This window comes from Pelobates fuscus, chromosome 3, assembly GCF_036172605.1.
Source record: "Pelobates fuscus isolate aPelFus1 chromosome 3, aPelFus1.pri, whole genome shotgun sequence".
Taxonomy (NCBI): domain Eukaryota; kingdom Metazoa; phylum Chordata; class Amphibia; order Anura; family Pelobatidae; genus Pelobates; species Pelobates fuscus.
The window spans coordinates 179,711,299-179,729,604 of NC_086319.1; the positions used below are offsets into that span (position 1 = coordinate 179,711,299).

The 18,306-nt window shown below is 46.7% G+C and overlaps 1 protein-coding gene across 4 annotated transcripts in view; it reads right to left on the minus strand.

The window, feature by feature from the left end:
* Positions 1–18,306, minus strand: part of LOC134600970 (NAD-dependent protein deacetylase sirtuin-3-like) — a 59,408-nt gene that overhangs the window by 12,188 nt on the left and 28,914 nt on the right. For 2 of the 4 annotated variants that reach the window (XM_063445365.1, XM_063445366.1), the window contains 2 exons: positions 2,537–2,759; positions 2,237–2,437 (listed from right to left, as the gene is read on the minus strand). In XM_063445365.1, the coding sequence (XP_063301435.1) occupies positions 2,237–2,437; positions 2,537–2,759 (424 nt within the window). The remainder of the gene's footprint in view (positions 1–2,236; positions 2,438–2,536; positions 2,760–18,306) is intronic. The other 2 variants (XM_063445367.1, XM_063445368.1) reach the window with 2 other exon arrangements.

The following is an 18,306-nucleotide window of genomic DNA, read 5'->3' on the forward strand; positions in this document are numbered from 1 at the left end:
CACCAGATTTTTCAATCTCAGAGTCAGGGATACATTAGGCTCTGAATAACCCCTTAAGGACCAAACTTCTGGAATAAAAGGGAATCATGACATGTCACACATGTCATGTGTCCTTAAGGGGATAAGGAGAGTTTAATATATTCTCACCAGCATGCTTTTTTCCTAAATATTGCACAATTTTGTCCTCCCTTCTATTCCTTTGGAGGCTGGAAACTCCCTGAACCAAGGTATGGTGCTGCCTAAAGAGCACGACAATAGATTGCAATAGATTGAAACATATTTAGGCTCTAATCAATGTGAGTGGTTCTAACCATTATTTGCACTTACCATCTTAAAGAAACAATTTACCGTATTTACTCGAGTATAAGCAGAGTTTTTCCAGCACATTTTTTGTGCTGAAAAACCCCAACTCGGCTTATACCTCGAGTCACTGTCTGTATTATGGCAATTTACATTGCCATAATACAGACTGGGGGGCTGGCAGGAAGCACTTACCTCTCCTGCAGCTCCTGTCAAGCTCCCTCCTCCTCCGCGCCGGTCCATTCAGCACCTCTGTCAGCTCCCAGTGCAAGTCTCGCGAAAGCCGCGGGGTCATAGTGCGGCTCTCACGAGACTTACACTGGGAGCTGACAGAGGAGCGGCACGGACCGGCGCGGAGGAGGAGGGAGCCGACAGGAGCGGTAAGTGCTCTGACAGCCCCCCTCCCCCCCACTGAACTGCCAATTCCACTGGACCACCAGGGAGTGAGAGCCCCCCTCCCTGCCATGTATCAAGCAGGGAGGGGGGACGAAAAAAAATTATAAAATAATTTAAAAAAAAGAATAAAAAATGAATATAACAGAAAAAATATTACAATTATAATTAAAAAAATACTAAAAATGCCCACCCCCCACCAAGGCTCTGCATCACACTCTGCACACACACACACACACACTGCACTCATATACACACACTGGAAATAAATATTCAATTAATATAATTTTTTTAGGATCTAATTTTATTTAGAAATTTACCAGTAGCTGCTGCATTTCCCACCCTAGTCTTATACTCGAGTCAATAAGTTTTCCCAGTTTTTGTGGGTAAAATTAGGGGCCTCGGCTTATACTCGAGTATATACGGTACCCAATGTTTTTTTCCCCGATTTAGGTTTTACATGGTACTTTGTGAAATCTCTACTTACCCATATATTGTTAAGGGTAAGAATAACTTATACGGATTTAAGCACTCCACCATTATTCGTTTTTCCACTCATATTTTTGATTACTTTACATCTGGTGTGGGAACAAAAGCATCCCTACTGGAGTGTTTTTAGAACTGCTTGTTATTATATACAGTTTAATCTGTTTTTTTTTTTTAAAAGCACTTTTATATAATACTCCCACTGTAAAGGAATACATTCTTTACTTTACAGTAGAAATCAATAAGATGCGAAAATAAATGATCTTGCTCGCTTCTCTCATCAACTGTGCGACCCACTTGTTAGCCTCCTCCACTTATGAAAATAAGAGTGATCAGCTCAGTATCAAGTATTTCTCTTTCCCTTTGCCTTCCAGGTCCTTGAGAGATGGGACGATAGCTAGGCAATCAGTGTCAAGAGAAGGTGTATTTACGATGAGAGTGACCAATGCGTGTTTGACGAACCAGGGGAAAATAGAGTAAAAAATAAAATAAAAAAAATAATGATTTTAGTCAAAGATAGGACAGTTATGCAAGAGAAGGACTTAGTGTCCTGTTCTCACACCCCAGACTGTTTGCTGGAGGACGTCTCCAGTTTTGACAGTTTCCAGAATGCCCTTCTAAGGGACATATGACTCTCCCAGTCAGTCAAAAGAATCCCTAAATCACACTACTTCAGAGAAGCACATCAGCTTTCCCCTTAACTTCTTATGCCTTACAACCTTTCTCTACTGTCTCCCATCTACTGTGCACCCTCCTCCCAAACATTCCTCACATCCTCTGGTATATTCAAATCACTTTAATCCCTTACTTCCATTTGTGTATTTAGCCTTCATCCCTTTAAACGTTTGTTCACCTACACCAGATAGTAGTGTGTTCTAATTAAAGGTTTATCTTGTTTCCTGTTGTACAGCATTCCAGAATATCTAGGCGATATATGTCAACTGTACATGGTGCGTGCAGGCTGCATGTAGAGTGTGCACGCGTAGGGTATGTGTTGGCTGTATGCAATGTGTGCACGCATGGGGTGTGTGCAGATTTTAACTGTAAAGTTTCTTACCTAAAATCTGGTATTCCACTTGGTGTACTTATGCCAGCTCCAGTAATTACTATAATTTTCCTACAGCGATTCTTCAAAATAAGGTCTGCAATATCTGACATATCCTTATATTTTATGGTAGATTTATTTAATTTCTCTTCAGGAACTTTTTTCGTTAATTTAACAGTTGAGTGCTTACTTTTTTCTATTTTTTCACTTTGCCTAAATGTTGAAAAAAATGTATTTAAAAATAAATTCTGAATTAAAAAATAATTAAAATAGAAATATTAATTTATTAAGTTCAAGATTTTGGGATCTCACCTTTGATCTTGCTTATCATTAACTAAAAGTTCATTGTTTTTTGCCAAAAGTTCTGTTTTCTTCTTGGGGATAACCAATCGCTTGGTAAGTTCTGGTTTAAGTCTGCTTGTATTGGAAGCTGAATGTTTGGCCAAAGTTTGTATTCCTGTTGTGTGTCCCCCAACACATTCTGTGGCAGTTTTTAGAGCTGGATTGGTGGAAGAAACACGTTCCACATTAAGAACTGCAATATAATAAGAATTAAAATATAAAATATAACATTGCCAATAAACATTTAATGAAAGGGTTAATTTTAGACTGCTGTCAAACATGTTCTAGGTCACTGCCACTACAAGTTGAAACTATATCCATTGCATATTCAACTGATCATCTCACCCACAAGTCCAGAACACAACACATGACCTCTGCACAAGGGGTGCTGGTCTTTTGGGGGCCTTATTAGATGGGCAGTTTGTTCTATCGTGGCTTTTTTTTTTTTTTTTTTACATTTTCTTAGGTTCTTCTCATGTCTAAAGGGTTCTCCAGATGTGAACCCATTGATCAATTTAATAGATGCTCAAATTAGAGGTTTTCATCCAATTCATAGCAAACCAACTCTTACCACAGCCAGTCAGCAAGATATATTCCACCAAGACTAACTGAACTGCTATCATTCAACACAATACCCTGCATGCCTGGGTGGAAAGCACTGTTGCAGAGAAAAGTGGTCACTGAGGACAGGCTAGATGTGAGAGCCAATTTATTTTTTATTCTGTCCCATAAATTGATTGAGGACAACATTGCCAAGCAATCCATCCTGAGAAGGGCCTTGTACGGTTTGTCCATCCATATATAAAATGGAGGAGGCCCGATTCCAGATGGGCATGCCATAGGACATCCTGGGCCAGCTGTGCCGCTATAGAGAGGCTGGGTAAACTCAATCCCCCAGAGATCACTGGCCGTATAGCACCTGTCTTGAGATTCTGTGTTTCTTCCCACCCCACACAAGATAGTCTACTGCTGACTACAGTCCTGCTAGGTCTCAGAGTAATACCATTAGGGTTTGAAAATAAAGGATGTGGGGTAGAATATTCATTTTAACAACATGGATTCTGCCAATTCACATGATGGGTTTGGAGTTCCAATTGTCTAAATCAAATCTGAGCATACGGATGATAAAATCGTAATTGATCTGCCTTAGCAGGGAAGGGTTGGAGGGGAGCTGAATTCCCAAGTAGTGGAAAGAATGTGTTTGGCACTTCAATCTCTATCAAGACTGCAGCAGCACCACCTCCTGGGACCCCATGTGGAAGGGCATGGCACAGGATTTGTCAAGGTTAAAACTAACTGGACACCTGCCCGAACCACTCGAGGTGGTCAAGCAGAGGTGAAAGTCTTGATACCAAGGTGCTCCCTGATAAGGTGAAATAGAGGTTCTAAGACTAGGTCAAATAAGTGGGATAGTGGGCATCCCTGCTGTGTCCAATTAGACAAGTTTAAATTGGAATGCGTCAGTGCCAGGCACCAAGGACCCTTGTAAACCCTTAAGGAACCCCCCAGTTTTTCAGCAGGCTGTAGAGATTTGGCCCAAGGGAAAGGACCAGAGAAGGAGTCCCAGAGCCCGCCTCCCACCAGAGCAGATCAGCCACTCTGCAGGTATTCTCAAAGAGTTGCCTCTCCTTTGTGAAACTCGCCTTATCAGGGTTGCTCAAGTTCCGCATCAGGGTTAAACTGTCCTGCTATGATGCTGGTAAAAAGTTTTACATCCGTATCAATATGGGTTTAATTGCCCACCCTCTCCGTCAACTTCCCTTCTTTGGGTTGCAAGGTGAGATTTGCCAATTAAGTTTTGTCTGTGAATGGAGTTCCATCCTTTGCCACATTAAAAAGTGTTAGGTGTGGGACAAGGGTGTCACTAAATGTTCTATAGTACCCTCCACAGAACCCATTAGGACCCAGAGCTTTAGAGCTTTGAGAATGGCAATAGCCGCTTCGACTTGACCTTGGGTGATTTTTGAAGCGAAGTCAGTTTTTGCTTCATCTGTCAAATTCATAAGCTGTAGGTAGGCCAGAAAGGACCGTAAACCCTTCACGTCGGCTGGATGCATGAGGGACTTCCCTGGGGAGTGGTTATAAAGTGTGGGGTAGTACTCATGGAAAGCTTTATGTATATCACTCTGGATATCAGTCTTCATTGCAGCAATTGGTTGCCGGCCTACGGCCCCGTGCCCAAAAAGATCAAACTAAATTAAAAAAATTCCAGCTTATTGCTCTTTTCATAAAAGCCTTTTGGACGAGGTGAGTTGAGTTTGGAGAGTTGGTAAGAAACATCGTCCAAGAGGGTCTCTTTGATAGGACGGCTTTATTAGGCTACTATATTAAAAGCATTTTGATCACTGGAGTCATGTCCCTAAAATATATGTTAAGAGCGCCTCTGTGGTGTCTGCAACCACAGGTTTGTCTTCGTAGGGAGACATTCAGCCTCCAAGCCCAGGTGGTGGCCGCAGCTGTCAGATCGCCACATCTGTGTGGTCAGACTAGGACATCAACCAATCTCTGAGGCTACCACCATTTACATCAGGGAGGGATTGACTAAACATATCAATGCAGGAGTGTCATGAGGCGCCAAGTAAAATGTGTAGTTACAGGTTCCGTAGTGTTGGATCCTCCAGGCATCAGGCCAGATTATTGCGCAAAACCTGTGAACAGTTTGTCCTGTATCTCCAGACCATGGGACCACAGGAATCTAGGTTTAGCTTTCCTATCGAGACCAGGACATGGTGCTGCATTTAAATCTTCCCTCTGAGGCTCATGTGCCCTCGCCAAAACCACAGCGAGAAGACCCTCCAGAAACTGTGGATACATATCACCTGTTAGGGGTATAGCCATTAAGGGATATACCCCCATGAATGGTACCAGAATGTAGCAACCACCTCCCATCATGTCCCTAAATGACAGTACCATCGGCCAGTTTTTCCTCACCAAAATCACCACCCTATCTTGTTTTTGCAGCGAACCAGAGAGGTAAGCTCTGTCGCAGATATGATCAGTTAATTTGAGGATGTGGGTATGTGTGTCTCCTGACCAATGGTCAAGACATCCTTCAATCTTAATTGCTATAAGCAAGAGCCTCCGTTTTTTGGGGGGCTATTAAAACCTTTTGCGGTTATAGAGATTTTTTGATTCTTGAGTGGAGCCATTAGCAGTACAATACTTTAGCTGAGGCCCTACCCCACAAGGTCAGCTCCTCCAATAGGCTCCTGGGAGGCACATAGTGAGAATAAGAATTGATCAAGGCGGAGCATCGCACTTGTTTCCGCGGCAACTGGTGACCCCCTTTACACTGGGTGCACAGTGAGGCATAAGAACAGAATATACAATATACAAACAAAAAAGGAAAAAAGTTAAAGGACCACTATAGTGCCAGGAAAACATACTAGTTCTCCTGGCACTATAGTGCCCTGAGGGTGCCCCCACCCTCAGGGACCCCCTCCTGCCGGGCTCTGGAGAGAGGAAGAGGTTAAACACTTACCTTTCTCCAGCACCGGGCGGGGAGCTTTCCTCCTCCTCTCCCCTCGCGATGTCATCGGCAGAATGCGCATGCCCGGCAGGAGCCGCACGCATTCAGCCGGTCGCATAGGAAAGCATTTACAATGCTTTCCTATGGACGCTGGCGTCTTCTCACTGATTTTCACAGTGAGAAGCACGCAAGCGCCTCTAGCGGCTGTCAATGAGACAGCCACTAGAGGCTCTGGAGGCTGGATTAACCCTCCGTATAAACATAGCAGTTTCTCTGAAACTGCTATGTTTATTAAAAAAAAAAGTGTTAATCCTAGAGGGACCAGGCACCCAGACCACTTCATTAAGCTGAAGTGGTCTGGGTGCCTAGAGTGGTCCTTTAAACTTATATACATGGAAGTCCTTGGCTTACCGGTTGCCAGGCCAAATTTGAGAAAGTGTGCGCTTTGCCCTCCCCACTGCTCTGGTAATAACTGAGATGGGACTGAGGGTCAGGGGAAGACCGTGCCTTCAGCACCTATTTCAAGTGTAACATGCTACCACGCACACAAAAAACGTGTGAAAAGTGTGTTTTTTCCACTTCACTTTCTTTGGTGTTCCTATCTGCTAGAGTGTCCCCACGCACTCACTGGTGATGACTCACTCCGATGACCTTTCCGGCACTGGACAGACATGAATATAATGACAGCAAACCCTTTTGAGGTAAGCATACATTTAGCCTACAGTTACAACCGCTATTAAAGGGAAGTGTGTGGAGTGACAAACCAGGTTAAGAAGAAAAACCAGGTGAAGAGGAAACAAGCGTTGAAAGGATGAGTTAAAAGATCTCTAAACCTTCTCCCCTCCACCACGTGCAGCACAACAAATTCAGCATATACATCCCTAGTACTAGTACAGTCCTACGCAAGTTAGAAGATAAGCTGGAGTCCATGAAATCAAATTAATCCATGCAAACTAAATTAACAAACTGATCGCCCTGTCGACCTTCATGAGTCACCGATTACATCCAAGATCAGGTACCTGTCCTTGGCCAGGTTACTAGTAACTGTGCTTGTATTGTGGCACACTTTGTTATTTTTTATTTTTTTTATTTAAGTACTATTTCCTTTTCCTCTTTTTTGGTTGTTTCTTCAGTTTTTTTTTTTTTTTTAAATTTATCTCACTTTTTTGTTCTGAAAATTCAAATGTGCTGGGGGGGCGGAGCCTAGCTTCAGAGCTGAGCAGACGTGGGGAATCAGACGTCCCGCATATCAAGCCCGTTTTGGGGTAACAAAACCCTACAAACGACCAAACCCACCCACGGGCACCATCTGAACCCCGGTACCCGACTGCACAACCCGACTGCAGACCTTACTCAAGTCTGTAACCGTCGGGGAACCGGAACACCTCTGCTGCGGCCTATTGGAGGGGAGACTGGGAGAAGCGTTCTCCTGGTTTCCAGACCCCGGGCCAGTTATTCCGGTCCTCACGGGCATATCATACGCAATTCAAGCTGTACTTACCCACGCTTTGTGGCTGCAGAAGAGCTGAACTCCGACACGTGGCTCAGGCAAAATGGCGACAGCCCCCTCCACTGCACAAGGAGCACTGGGCCTGCCTAAACATCCTCACCCCGGGTCACTGGAGCACACACTACACAAGCTCGACTAAATATTCCGGCGCTTTTGGGCACGTATACATGAACGGGCACAAGCTCCCATCACTGAGCATAGTGCAGCCAGCATGAGAACCATCCTAACAAAACCGAACAGCCCTCCTCAAGGCAAACATGCAGCACCAGCACCGGTTCAACTCAATGCTGGCCCTTCAGTGTCCAGACCTCCCAAAGGCAAAGCCTCAGCGACTTCACCGCAAAAACAGAAGACAGCCTGCCGCCGACAGTCCTTAACGACTGGGCCCCCTACTGTCTCCAGACGGCGCAGGGACTCTGCTCCTGGGAACACCCAAACCCGAGGATCAGGGATGCAAGCCCCCACTGAAGCCGGGAGATGGTGGAGAGCCCAGCATAGGCACAACCCTGCAGCGGCCCATCCGGTCACAGAGCAGATCCTTGCTACCGAGCTGCGGGCCTCAAGATCTGGCGTTGGCTGAGTAGCTAACATAAAACTGGCTACCTAGGTCCCACACCCGCTAAAGTTAAACAAGCAAGTCTAGCCTGTGTATTAATATACTTAAAAACTGTGCCACTTTCTCATGTCATATATATGTTCTACACTGTTATCGCCGTTTACTAATGCTGTCGTGGCGTTGTAAACCTATGTATTATCTTGTGCACATGAAAAAATAAAGAATGAAAAAAAAAATTCAAATGTGCTATGGGTGACTTGAGTGAAGTAGCAACAAACTAAATGGACCATTTGTCCCTACTCCTCTGTGGCTCACCTCGGATGGCCAAGATCGCGAATCTGTCAGGCTCCATGAAGCACCAGTCCCATATATTGTCAAAGTCCCACAGAGCTCTCCCTTGTTACTCTTCAGTGCAGTTCTCCTAGTTCCCCAGTGGGAGCAGATGGGGCAGTGAGGCAGAAAACTGGTGGCACAGGAAAAAGGGGGAGTAAGGCCTGCTACCCCATAAGATGCCATGTTGGGTTCCGTGGTGCCCCCCCCACACCCAAACCAGCAACAGGACCCAACTGGTAAAGGCAAAAGGAAACACTTTGCTCATGATATTGTAGCATCAGGTGTTCACCGCCAGCTCTACCCGCTCTGTGCCAGACTCTAGGCAGGTGTTGATGTCGCACCAGTTAGGCTCTGGCAGCTGGAAACCCTCTGGTGGTTCAAACTCCACTTCCAGCAGAAAGAGTGATGATGTGGAGGGCAGCATAATGACAGTTTTCCCCCTTGTGGAAAGCTATAATATTGAAGGGGTGCACACTAGACCCGGTTGTTTCATAGCAGGTCCGCCAGTGGCTTCCATTCTCTGCGTCTTAGCAGGGTCATGGGGCAGATGCTTGGGAAGAGCTGGATCATACAGCATTGGCGTTTCAGTTGCGTATTCCAGGCTCTCCTCAGTAAGGGCTGCCATCTTAGTTCCAAAATCGTGTACCCACATAATTTTTACATCATGTGGCTGCGCTTTTAGCTGAGGTTGATTTACACTGGGTAGCGAGTTTGGTGCTCTGACGCATGGTGATTCTTGTGGATGGGTGCAGATTACAGGTGCTCTGAGCCATGAAATCAGGCTGCCACCTTGATGTCCAAGCCATGCCGCCGCCCCCCCCCCCTCAAATGGACATTGTAAAACATCTCATTCTATGCATGCATTCTTCAGAGCATAACCTCCACTTTCACGGCTTGTTGAGATATATTTTCATTCCTGTAATTATGCAGCTCAGTTTCTGCTCCTTAAATGAATTTATTCACATGTTTGGCACATTTCATCTATAACAGCACTTAAAAATGGCAAGGTTGCAAGCAAAGGAACAGGTTAATTGATTTAAGTTTAGTACCACACTGCTTTAATTGGTGGTAATCTATGGTTACCTTCTGCTTTAGAGAAGCCCTGAAACACAAACACTGAAAATGGGGGAAAAATAAAATCTTAGTTGAGGCTGCTGGCAAAACACAAAAGTATTAGAATCATGATAAGCGAGCAGTGTAGCAATTACAGACCGGTTATTAAATTAAGCTTTATTCTGTAGTTTCCGTGCATTCATATAGAGCAAGTCCTATCTAAAGGCTTGAGTCCAAAAAGTAAAACTTGCCACATTTTTATCCTGTTACCATACTTGCCATCTATGATCCAGATTCTTACATGGTATTTACATCCCACATTCAATATTTAAAGGTCACAACCATCACATAAAATCCTACACACCATGTGAAGTTCAGGCAACTGGACAGAGGAGATTTTAATACCCCTGTCCAGTTAGACTAGAATAGAACGCTCTGGCAGTTTAATGATAAACAAAGAAGCAACGGCCAGTGACAACCTGGGAAAATTATGTTTTTTTCATAGTCACATCCTACACTACAGCCCATAAATATAGCCTCTAAAGCAGTCTTCTAGCACGGTCACAGATGGGGGAATTCAGGGCCAGAAAAAAGCCTTCAACAAATACTGGTAATAAAACTATACATATCAGGCCTTCTACAGCATTGCCAGAAAAAAAAAATATGAGAAATTTATGAGTTGATACTAGACTGCAAACATTCAGAGAATTTGCAGTCATGATACATGTGACTACCAAGACTTCAATTATCGGGGCGTGGCCTGACAAGCGAAGCGGATGGTCGCACAGCGCTGAGCTCCGCGCACCGAAAAGCCCGACAACGCATATATTCAGCGGTACCGGCTCCACAAAACCTCGCCCGCAGGTCTCCTAACATGGCATCACAAAAAGCCAAGAAGCAGGTGGAAAAAAATGACCGCGCTGGCTTCTTTGCGACCCGAGCGTCGACGCCAAAAGCCCTGGGCCTAGCCGATCAGGAACAAGATGGCGACGGAGGTAATGACACGCTGCCACTACCATCCTCCCCGGGGGGGCAAAACCTACCAGTGACCCAGGATTTCTTGCAGAAATGCCTAGACAGTATGTCCAGCAAGATCCTGGAATCCCTGCAAGGTACACTGAGAGAAATTAAGAGAGAGATGCAGGAGCTGGGTGACAGGACGGCACACATGGAAAACCGCATGGAGGAACAGGTTACAGTGCATAATATAATGGCAGATCAAGTGAAAGACCTGCAGCAGCAACTTGACCTCACACAGAGGAAGGTCATGGACCTAGAGGACCGCTCACGCCGCCAAAACCTACGCATCAGAGGCATCCCAGAAGAAGTGAGGCAACAGGATCTACACGAGTACCTCATGGGGTACTTTAAGGCGCTGGCACCAGACATACCGGCTGAAATTCTGCTGCTGGACAGACATCACAGGGTGCAAAAACCGGCGTTCCTACCACAAGACACCCCCAGAGATGTACTAACACACCTACACTACTTCCACGCTAAGGAAGCACTACTCCAAGCGACCAGAGCAGGTGCAGAGCTCCCACAGAAGTATAAAAACATCAAAATGTTCACAGACCTCTCTGCAGCCACGTTACAGAAACGAAAAGAATTTAAGGAAACAACGGAAACCCTCCGCTACAACAACATACAGTACAGATGGGGATTCCCAATCCGCCTCCTGATCAGAAGAAATGGTACGGTGACTACAGTGAACACACCAGAAGAGGGCCGCAAACTGCTGCGCAGCTGGAATGTCCTGCCAAATCCGGAGAGGAAAGACATGTCCACAGCGCCGAGAATGCCTCCAGAATGGAAAAAATCCAGAAAATGAACTAGCACAGAAACGTTTTTCCTTCTGCTGCTCCCACCATGGCAGCGCATGACATCTGGCAGACAACGAGGCGCAAGTATTCCTAGCACTATATGCCTCACTATAAACATTTGAGACCACAAGCACAACACACACAAATAAGCCACGAAGGCTTGACGAGCACATAGTCCACAAACAATCCCAGACACAAACTTCCACACACGTACACACACACAGAAAAAAATAAAAATAAATAAAAAATTAATAAAAAAAAAAAAAAAAAAAAAAAAAAAATAAAAAGAAAAAATATACAAACGAAAACCACACCAGTACGCCTTACGCCACAGCCATAGCCGGTAAATACACAGCACACTCCGCATACCACACATGAGAATACCGATGGAATGATTCGGGCACTTTGGGTGCATCCAACCGTCCTACACCTTAGAAGTCAACACAGTAACCACGCTCACACCTGGCACTATCACGGTAGTGCAATACCCTTCAGTGGGAAATGTATACTAAAATGTTTGTTAATGTATGCATTGTTTTGTTATACTCGAATGTTATGTATGATGTTTGTATAGCTGACACCTTGACCCCACCTCCCACCCCCCCGATCCCTATCCCAGGCATTACAGGGCCCTGCTGTGGGGACCACAGGGACAGCAAACGCATGGACCCCCTGGGGAGACAGCATACCACCATGATGACACACTCAATGACAGAAATACCCAGATCCGTATACACTGCCCATTAGAATATGAAAATATACAGCCATAATGTTAAGGGGTTGAACACCCCAGTAAAGAGATACTGCCTAACTAGAGATCTACGCAAAGCACGCCCAGACATAGTATGTTTACAGGAAACGCACTTTAAACAAGCGTCCAACCTAGCACAAGCACAGTACCCAGTCCAATATCATAGTACAGCCACATCCAAAACTAAAGGGGTCTCTATACTGATCAGCAAGGATGTTTCCTTTAAGCTCCTGTACGAAGACACAGATAAGCAGGGGAGGTACATCATCTTGGCGTGTGAGATCAATAACTTAGAACACACGATCGTAAACATTTACGCACCAAATGCAAACCAGAGAAACTTCCTGCACAAAATTATAACGCGCCTCGCGCAAGTCCAAAGAGGAGTCACGATCATATGTGGGGACCTGAACCACATATTAGACCCCAAAAAAGACTCCACAGTGGAGCCAAACACACCCAGACACACAACCCTCACACGGGAATGCAAACCCTTAGTCCGACTACTTAGTGAACATGATCTATATGATGCATGGAGGGTACTACACCCGGAAGAAAGGGACTTTACTTTTTTCTCCCAGGTCCACAATACTTACTCCCGGATAGACGGGTTCTATATAAAAGGTATGTTCCTGAACCAACTAACCGCATGCTCGATAGGTACTATCACATGGTCTGACCATGCCCCGATTACTCTTGAATTGCAAGACGCATATGATTATAAACACAGGAGCCCCTGGAGACTGAACGAGACCCTTCTGCATGACTCTCAATTCTGTGCAAACCTCACCACTGACATGAACCGATACTTTGCTAACAATCAGACACTGGGAATAACACCGGAGACCCTATGGCAGGCACACAAGCCGGTTATTAGGGGCTTCTTCATAGGTAAAGCATGTGCACTAAAACGTGAGTCCCAAACTAAAACAAAATACTGGCTAAAAACACTGTATACTCTAAACAAGCAAAACCAACTGACCCCAACTCCAGAACTAAAAAGACAGATTCAGGAGAAACTAGGGGAAATTAAAACACATGAACTGGCAAAAACAGGGTACCACCTTAGAAAACTTAGGGCCACACACTACGTACAGGGAAATAGGGCAAGCAAATTGCTAGCTAGGAGACTGTCACACAGGAATGCGAACACAAAGATCCCATACATTCTAAACCAAACAGGGGAGAAGAAGGTGACACCCAAGGACATAGGGGATGTCTTTGCAGATTACTACTCATCCTTATATAATCTTGGGAACGACGCTAACACATGTCAACCCACTACGGCCAGTATTGAGAAATACCTGGAAGGGGTCCCCCTACCGTCACTGACTGAGGAACAAATAGCTACAGTGCAAGCCGCTATCACAGTAGAAGAGGTGCTCCAGGCCATATCACGCCTACCGAGTGGGAAAGCACCGGGCCCAGACGGGTTCCCCAACAATTATTACAAACAATTCGCACACACCCTAGCCCCGCACCTCGCAAACTTATTTAATGCAATAACTCTCAAAGCTGACGCACCTGGAGAGATGTTGGGCGCACACATAGTTACACTGCCCAAACCGGGGAAACCACCCACATGTAGCCAAAACTTCAGACCCATCTCACTTCTTAATACAGACATTAAACTCTACGCAAAAGTACAAGCCAACAGAATAACCAGCATACTCCCGACCCTAATTCACGATGACCAGGTGGGCTTCACAAAAGGCAGACAAGGGTCGGACAACACTAGGAAAGTACTCGTCTTGTTGTATAGTCTGCTCCAAGGAAGGGAGGGGGGAGTACTGCTCTCATTGGATGCCGAAAAGGCCTTTGACAGGCTCAGCTGGCCTTTTCTGCAGGCAGTACTTGGTAAATACAGGTTCCCCACAACCTTCATAAATGCCGTCCGAGCACTGTACTCGCATCCTACGGCCAGGGTCCTCAACTCTGGATTCGTATCCAAACAAATACAAATCACTAACGGTTCGAGACAGGGGTGCCCCCTATCACCGTTACTCTATATCCTAGCACTGGAACCCCTGGCAGCGGTCATCAGGGCAGACCCAGACATACAAGGCATACACCTGGGGGACAACGAATACAAGCTTAACTTGTTCGCGGATGATATCCTGGTAACATTGACACACCCCATAATATCCCTACCAAAGCTGATGGCAAGAATCCAAGAGTACGGAGCAGTGTCTTATTATAAGTTAAATGTTACGAAAACACAGGCTCTGGGTATAACATTAGGCGACGACCTTGCAGACAGACTGGAGAGGGCATTTCCCCTGGACTGGAGACATGACCACCTGACATTCCTGGGCATAAAGCTAACCAAAAACCCTGCCCACCTGTTTCGGCACAATTATGCCCGACTGCTGAAAGAATTCTCAGACACACTACACACTTGGAGGGGTAGATACTTGTCGTGGCTGGGCCGCATTGCGGCAGTCAAAATGACGCTCATCCCTAAAATACAGTATCTTTTCCGGACACTTCAAATACCCATACCGAAACAATTCTTGAAAAACATGCAACACATTATCAACTCCTTCATTTGGGAAGGGAAAAAGGCAAGAGTAGCAGCAGGGACACTATACCGTTCAGTCAAAAATGGGGGGTTAGGCCTACCCAACCTAACGACATACTACAGGGCGGCCTACTTACACAACATTACCCAAATTAATCGTCTGACAGACGTCCCGCAGTGGGTGACGATTGAAGCAAGCAAAGCCCCGCACAGCGATCTCCGATCACTAATGTGGAAACAGTCAGACAACAACCGGGCGCTGGACGCTCTCTTACCCACTACCCAAACTCTGCTGCGAGTATGGAGTAAAATGAAACATGAATTAGTGTCAACACAGACGTTACCCTTGGCCACCCCAATGCGAACTATTGGACTGGAGATCCCCACATTCCCGTGGGAGACTTGGGTGAAGGGAGGTGTACAACATATATACCAAGTCATAGACAGGGGTCGCATACTACCATTCCCTGACATACAGGACAAGTACAACCTTCCCACCAGAGCTGCATTCTCCTACCTCCAGCTCAAATCTTATGTGATAAACAGATTAGGGAAACGAACGGACGACACGGTAACGACACACATGACAGTATTCGAAAAACAATGCACAGGGACTACACCACTTCAAAAAATAATGTCCTGGGGATACCAAAAACTATTGGCGCAACAAACGCACAAGTTAGGAGAGCTAAAAGAGTCATGGCAGCGAGATATAGGGAGGACAATACCAGATAGGGACTGGGACAGAGCCTACATGGCTCACCAGGGGCTCACGGCATGTGCCACACACCTGGAACTACAGCGCAAAATCCTATACCGCTGGTATCTAGTACCGGACAAATTACACAAAATATGGCCAACAACCAGCAACACCTGCTGGAGGTGTGGGGGGGAGGTGGGTACAATGATACACGTTTGGTGGACATGCGCCAAACTCAGACCATTTTGGGAAGCGGTAGCGAATCTAATACAGAAGATACTACCCAACCCGAGGATAGATGACCCACAGGTATGTCTCCTGTTCATCTTACCAGAAAATCTATCAAAACGAGTCAAGATGATAGTATACCACACACTAATTTCAGCTAACCTAATAATATCCAGACACTGGAAAAAAGCGGTGACCCCGCCTATAGAGGATCTCATACAGCAGGTAGACCGAAACTGGGCGTATGAAAGAATGGCGTACATGCAATTTGGAACACGAAAAGGGGTGCTGGAGGCGCATGACCTGTGGGTAACACATATTACGAACCCACGCACCACACACTCAACCATAACTGAGCAAGCATGACCTAACGTGACCTAGAGGTACCACGAGGAGTACCAACATACAAACCTTAGCACTCAACCAAGGAATAGATGACCCATAGTACGCCACCCAGAAGTAGCCATACTACTACGACTTGGTTAACAACGCACGCTAATAATACATGCTTTGCCTGTAAATGTAAAACCCATGTGAAATATCAAAATGTCGATGACTCTCTGACACCGGGGAAACCCAGGTATCACATGTATGTAAATATCTACACGTAGCTGATCTCTGTATATTCAGCCTGTAATGTACCCCTACCCCTCCTTTCCTGTTCTGTATCCCAATGTTTTGACATATGACTTATGACAAAATAAAAAATTGTCAATTGGAAAAAAAGAAAAAAAAGACTTCAATTATCGAGGACCTTATGGCTCCCTAAGCAGAGCAACTGTATTGATTAAAGGAGCAATATAGAGTCAGGAACACAAGCATGTACTTCTAATCCTATTAAAACCCTATGTTAAAACCACCATCTAGCCCCCCTCACAACTTGCCTGCCTAATTATAGTAAAATATTACATGTATTCAAGTCTGCAGCTCCTGGCTCTGCCCCTGTTTGCCTGTGAACTGCCTCTGCTGACATCACCAGAAGTGGTGGTCTGAGCCAATCACAGTGCTTCCCCATAGGATTGGCTGAGACTGACAAAGAGGCAGATCAGGGGCAGAGCCAGCACAATCCAATCACAGCCCTGGCCAATCAGCATCTCTTCAGAGAAAAAAAATGAATCAATGCATCTCTATGAGGAAAGTTCAGTGTCTGCATGCAGAGCATGGCCGGTGCAAGGATTTTTGCCGCCCTAGGCAAAAGTAAAGTTTGCCGCCGCCCCCCCCCATGTGACATCACAATGCCCCACCCATATAACGCCAGTGCTGCAGTGCCACCGTGTTTACATTAAAAGGCCTGCAGGGACAGGCTATAGACACCAGAACCACTACATTAAGCTGCAGTGGTTCTAGGGACTATAGTGTTTCTTTAATGTGAGGTAAATTAGAGATTAATGCCACGAATATACTAGATTGCCTACTTACAACCAGATGAGTATGATGATGGGCTCTAGCTGCAGTCTGGCTCCACTGGTCTGGTGTAGAACAGGCTCGCTGGAGGCTGTTTGTAACTGTGGTCACAAAAACGGGAAGCAGCTCTATTTTTTGGGGCCCTTTACACAGCTCAAGGTCTGGGTCCCAGGGTCCACCAATGAGTTTGTTCACAGGGGTTGGAGTGTGTAGGGGATGTCCTGATATGTGTGTAAGGAATGCATTGTGTAAGGGCTGTGTTTTTGTGTATGTACGGGATGCAGTGTGTGCAAGGGGTGCATTGCGTGTGTGATGGATGGATGTCATTCCCCCTCCGTACCCTGTCAATTCCCCCTCTCCCCCCTCCCTTGTCCCTCTCAACCCCCGTCAATTCCCCCTCTCCCCCCTCCCTTGTCCCTCTCAACCCCCGTCAATTCCCCCTCTCCCCCACCCTTGTCCCTCTCAACCCCCGTCAATTCCCCCTCTCCCCCTCCCTTGTCCCTCTCAACCCCGTCAATTCCCCCTCTCCCCCCTCCCTTGTCCCTCTCAACCCCCGTCAATTCCCCCTCTCCCCCCTCCCTTGTCCCTCTCAACCCCCGTCAATTCCCCCTCTCCCCCCTCCCTTGTCCCTCTCAACCCCCGTCAATTCCCCCTCTCCCCCCTCCCTTGTCCCTCTCAACCCCCGTCAATTCCCCCTCTCCCCCCGTCAATTCCCCCTCTCCCTTGTCCCTCTCAACCCCCGTCAATTCCCCCTCTCCCCCCTCCCTTGTCCCTCTCAACCCCCGTCAATTCCCCCTCTCCCCCCTCCCTTGTCCCTCTCAACCCCCGTCAATTCCCCCTCTCCCCCCTCCCTTGTCCCTCTCAACCCCCGTCAATTCCCCCTCTCCCCCCTCCCTTGTCCCTCTCAACCCCCGTCAATTCCCCCTCTCCCCCCTCCCTTGTCCCTCTCAACCCCCGTCAATTCCCCCTCTCCCCCCTCCCTTGTCCCTCTCAACCCCCGTCAATTCCCCCTCTCCCCCCTCCCTTGTCCCTCTCAACCCCCGTCAATTCCCCCTCTCCCCCCTCCCTTGTCCCTCTCAACCCCCGTCAATTCCCTCTCCCCCCACCCTTGTCCCTCTCAACCCCCGTCAATTCCCCCTCTCCCCCGTCCCTCTCAACCCCCGTCAATTCCCCCTCTCCCCCGTCCCTCTCAACCCCCGTCAATTCCCCCTCTCCCCCGTCCCTCTCAACCCCCGTCAATTCCCCCTCTCCCCCGTCCCTCTCAACCCCCGTCAATTCCCCCTCTCCCCCGTCCCTCTCAACCCCCGTCAATTCCCCCTCTCCCCCGTCAATTCCCCCTCTCCCCCCGTCAATTCCCCCTCTCCCCCTCTCAACCCCCGTCAATTCCCCCTC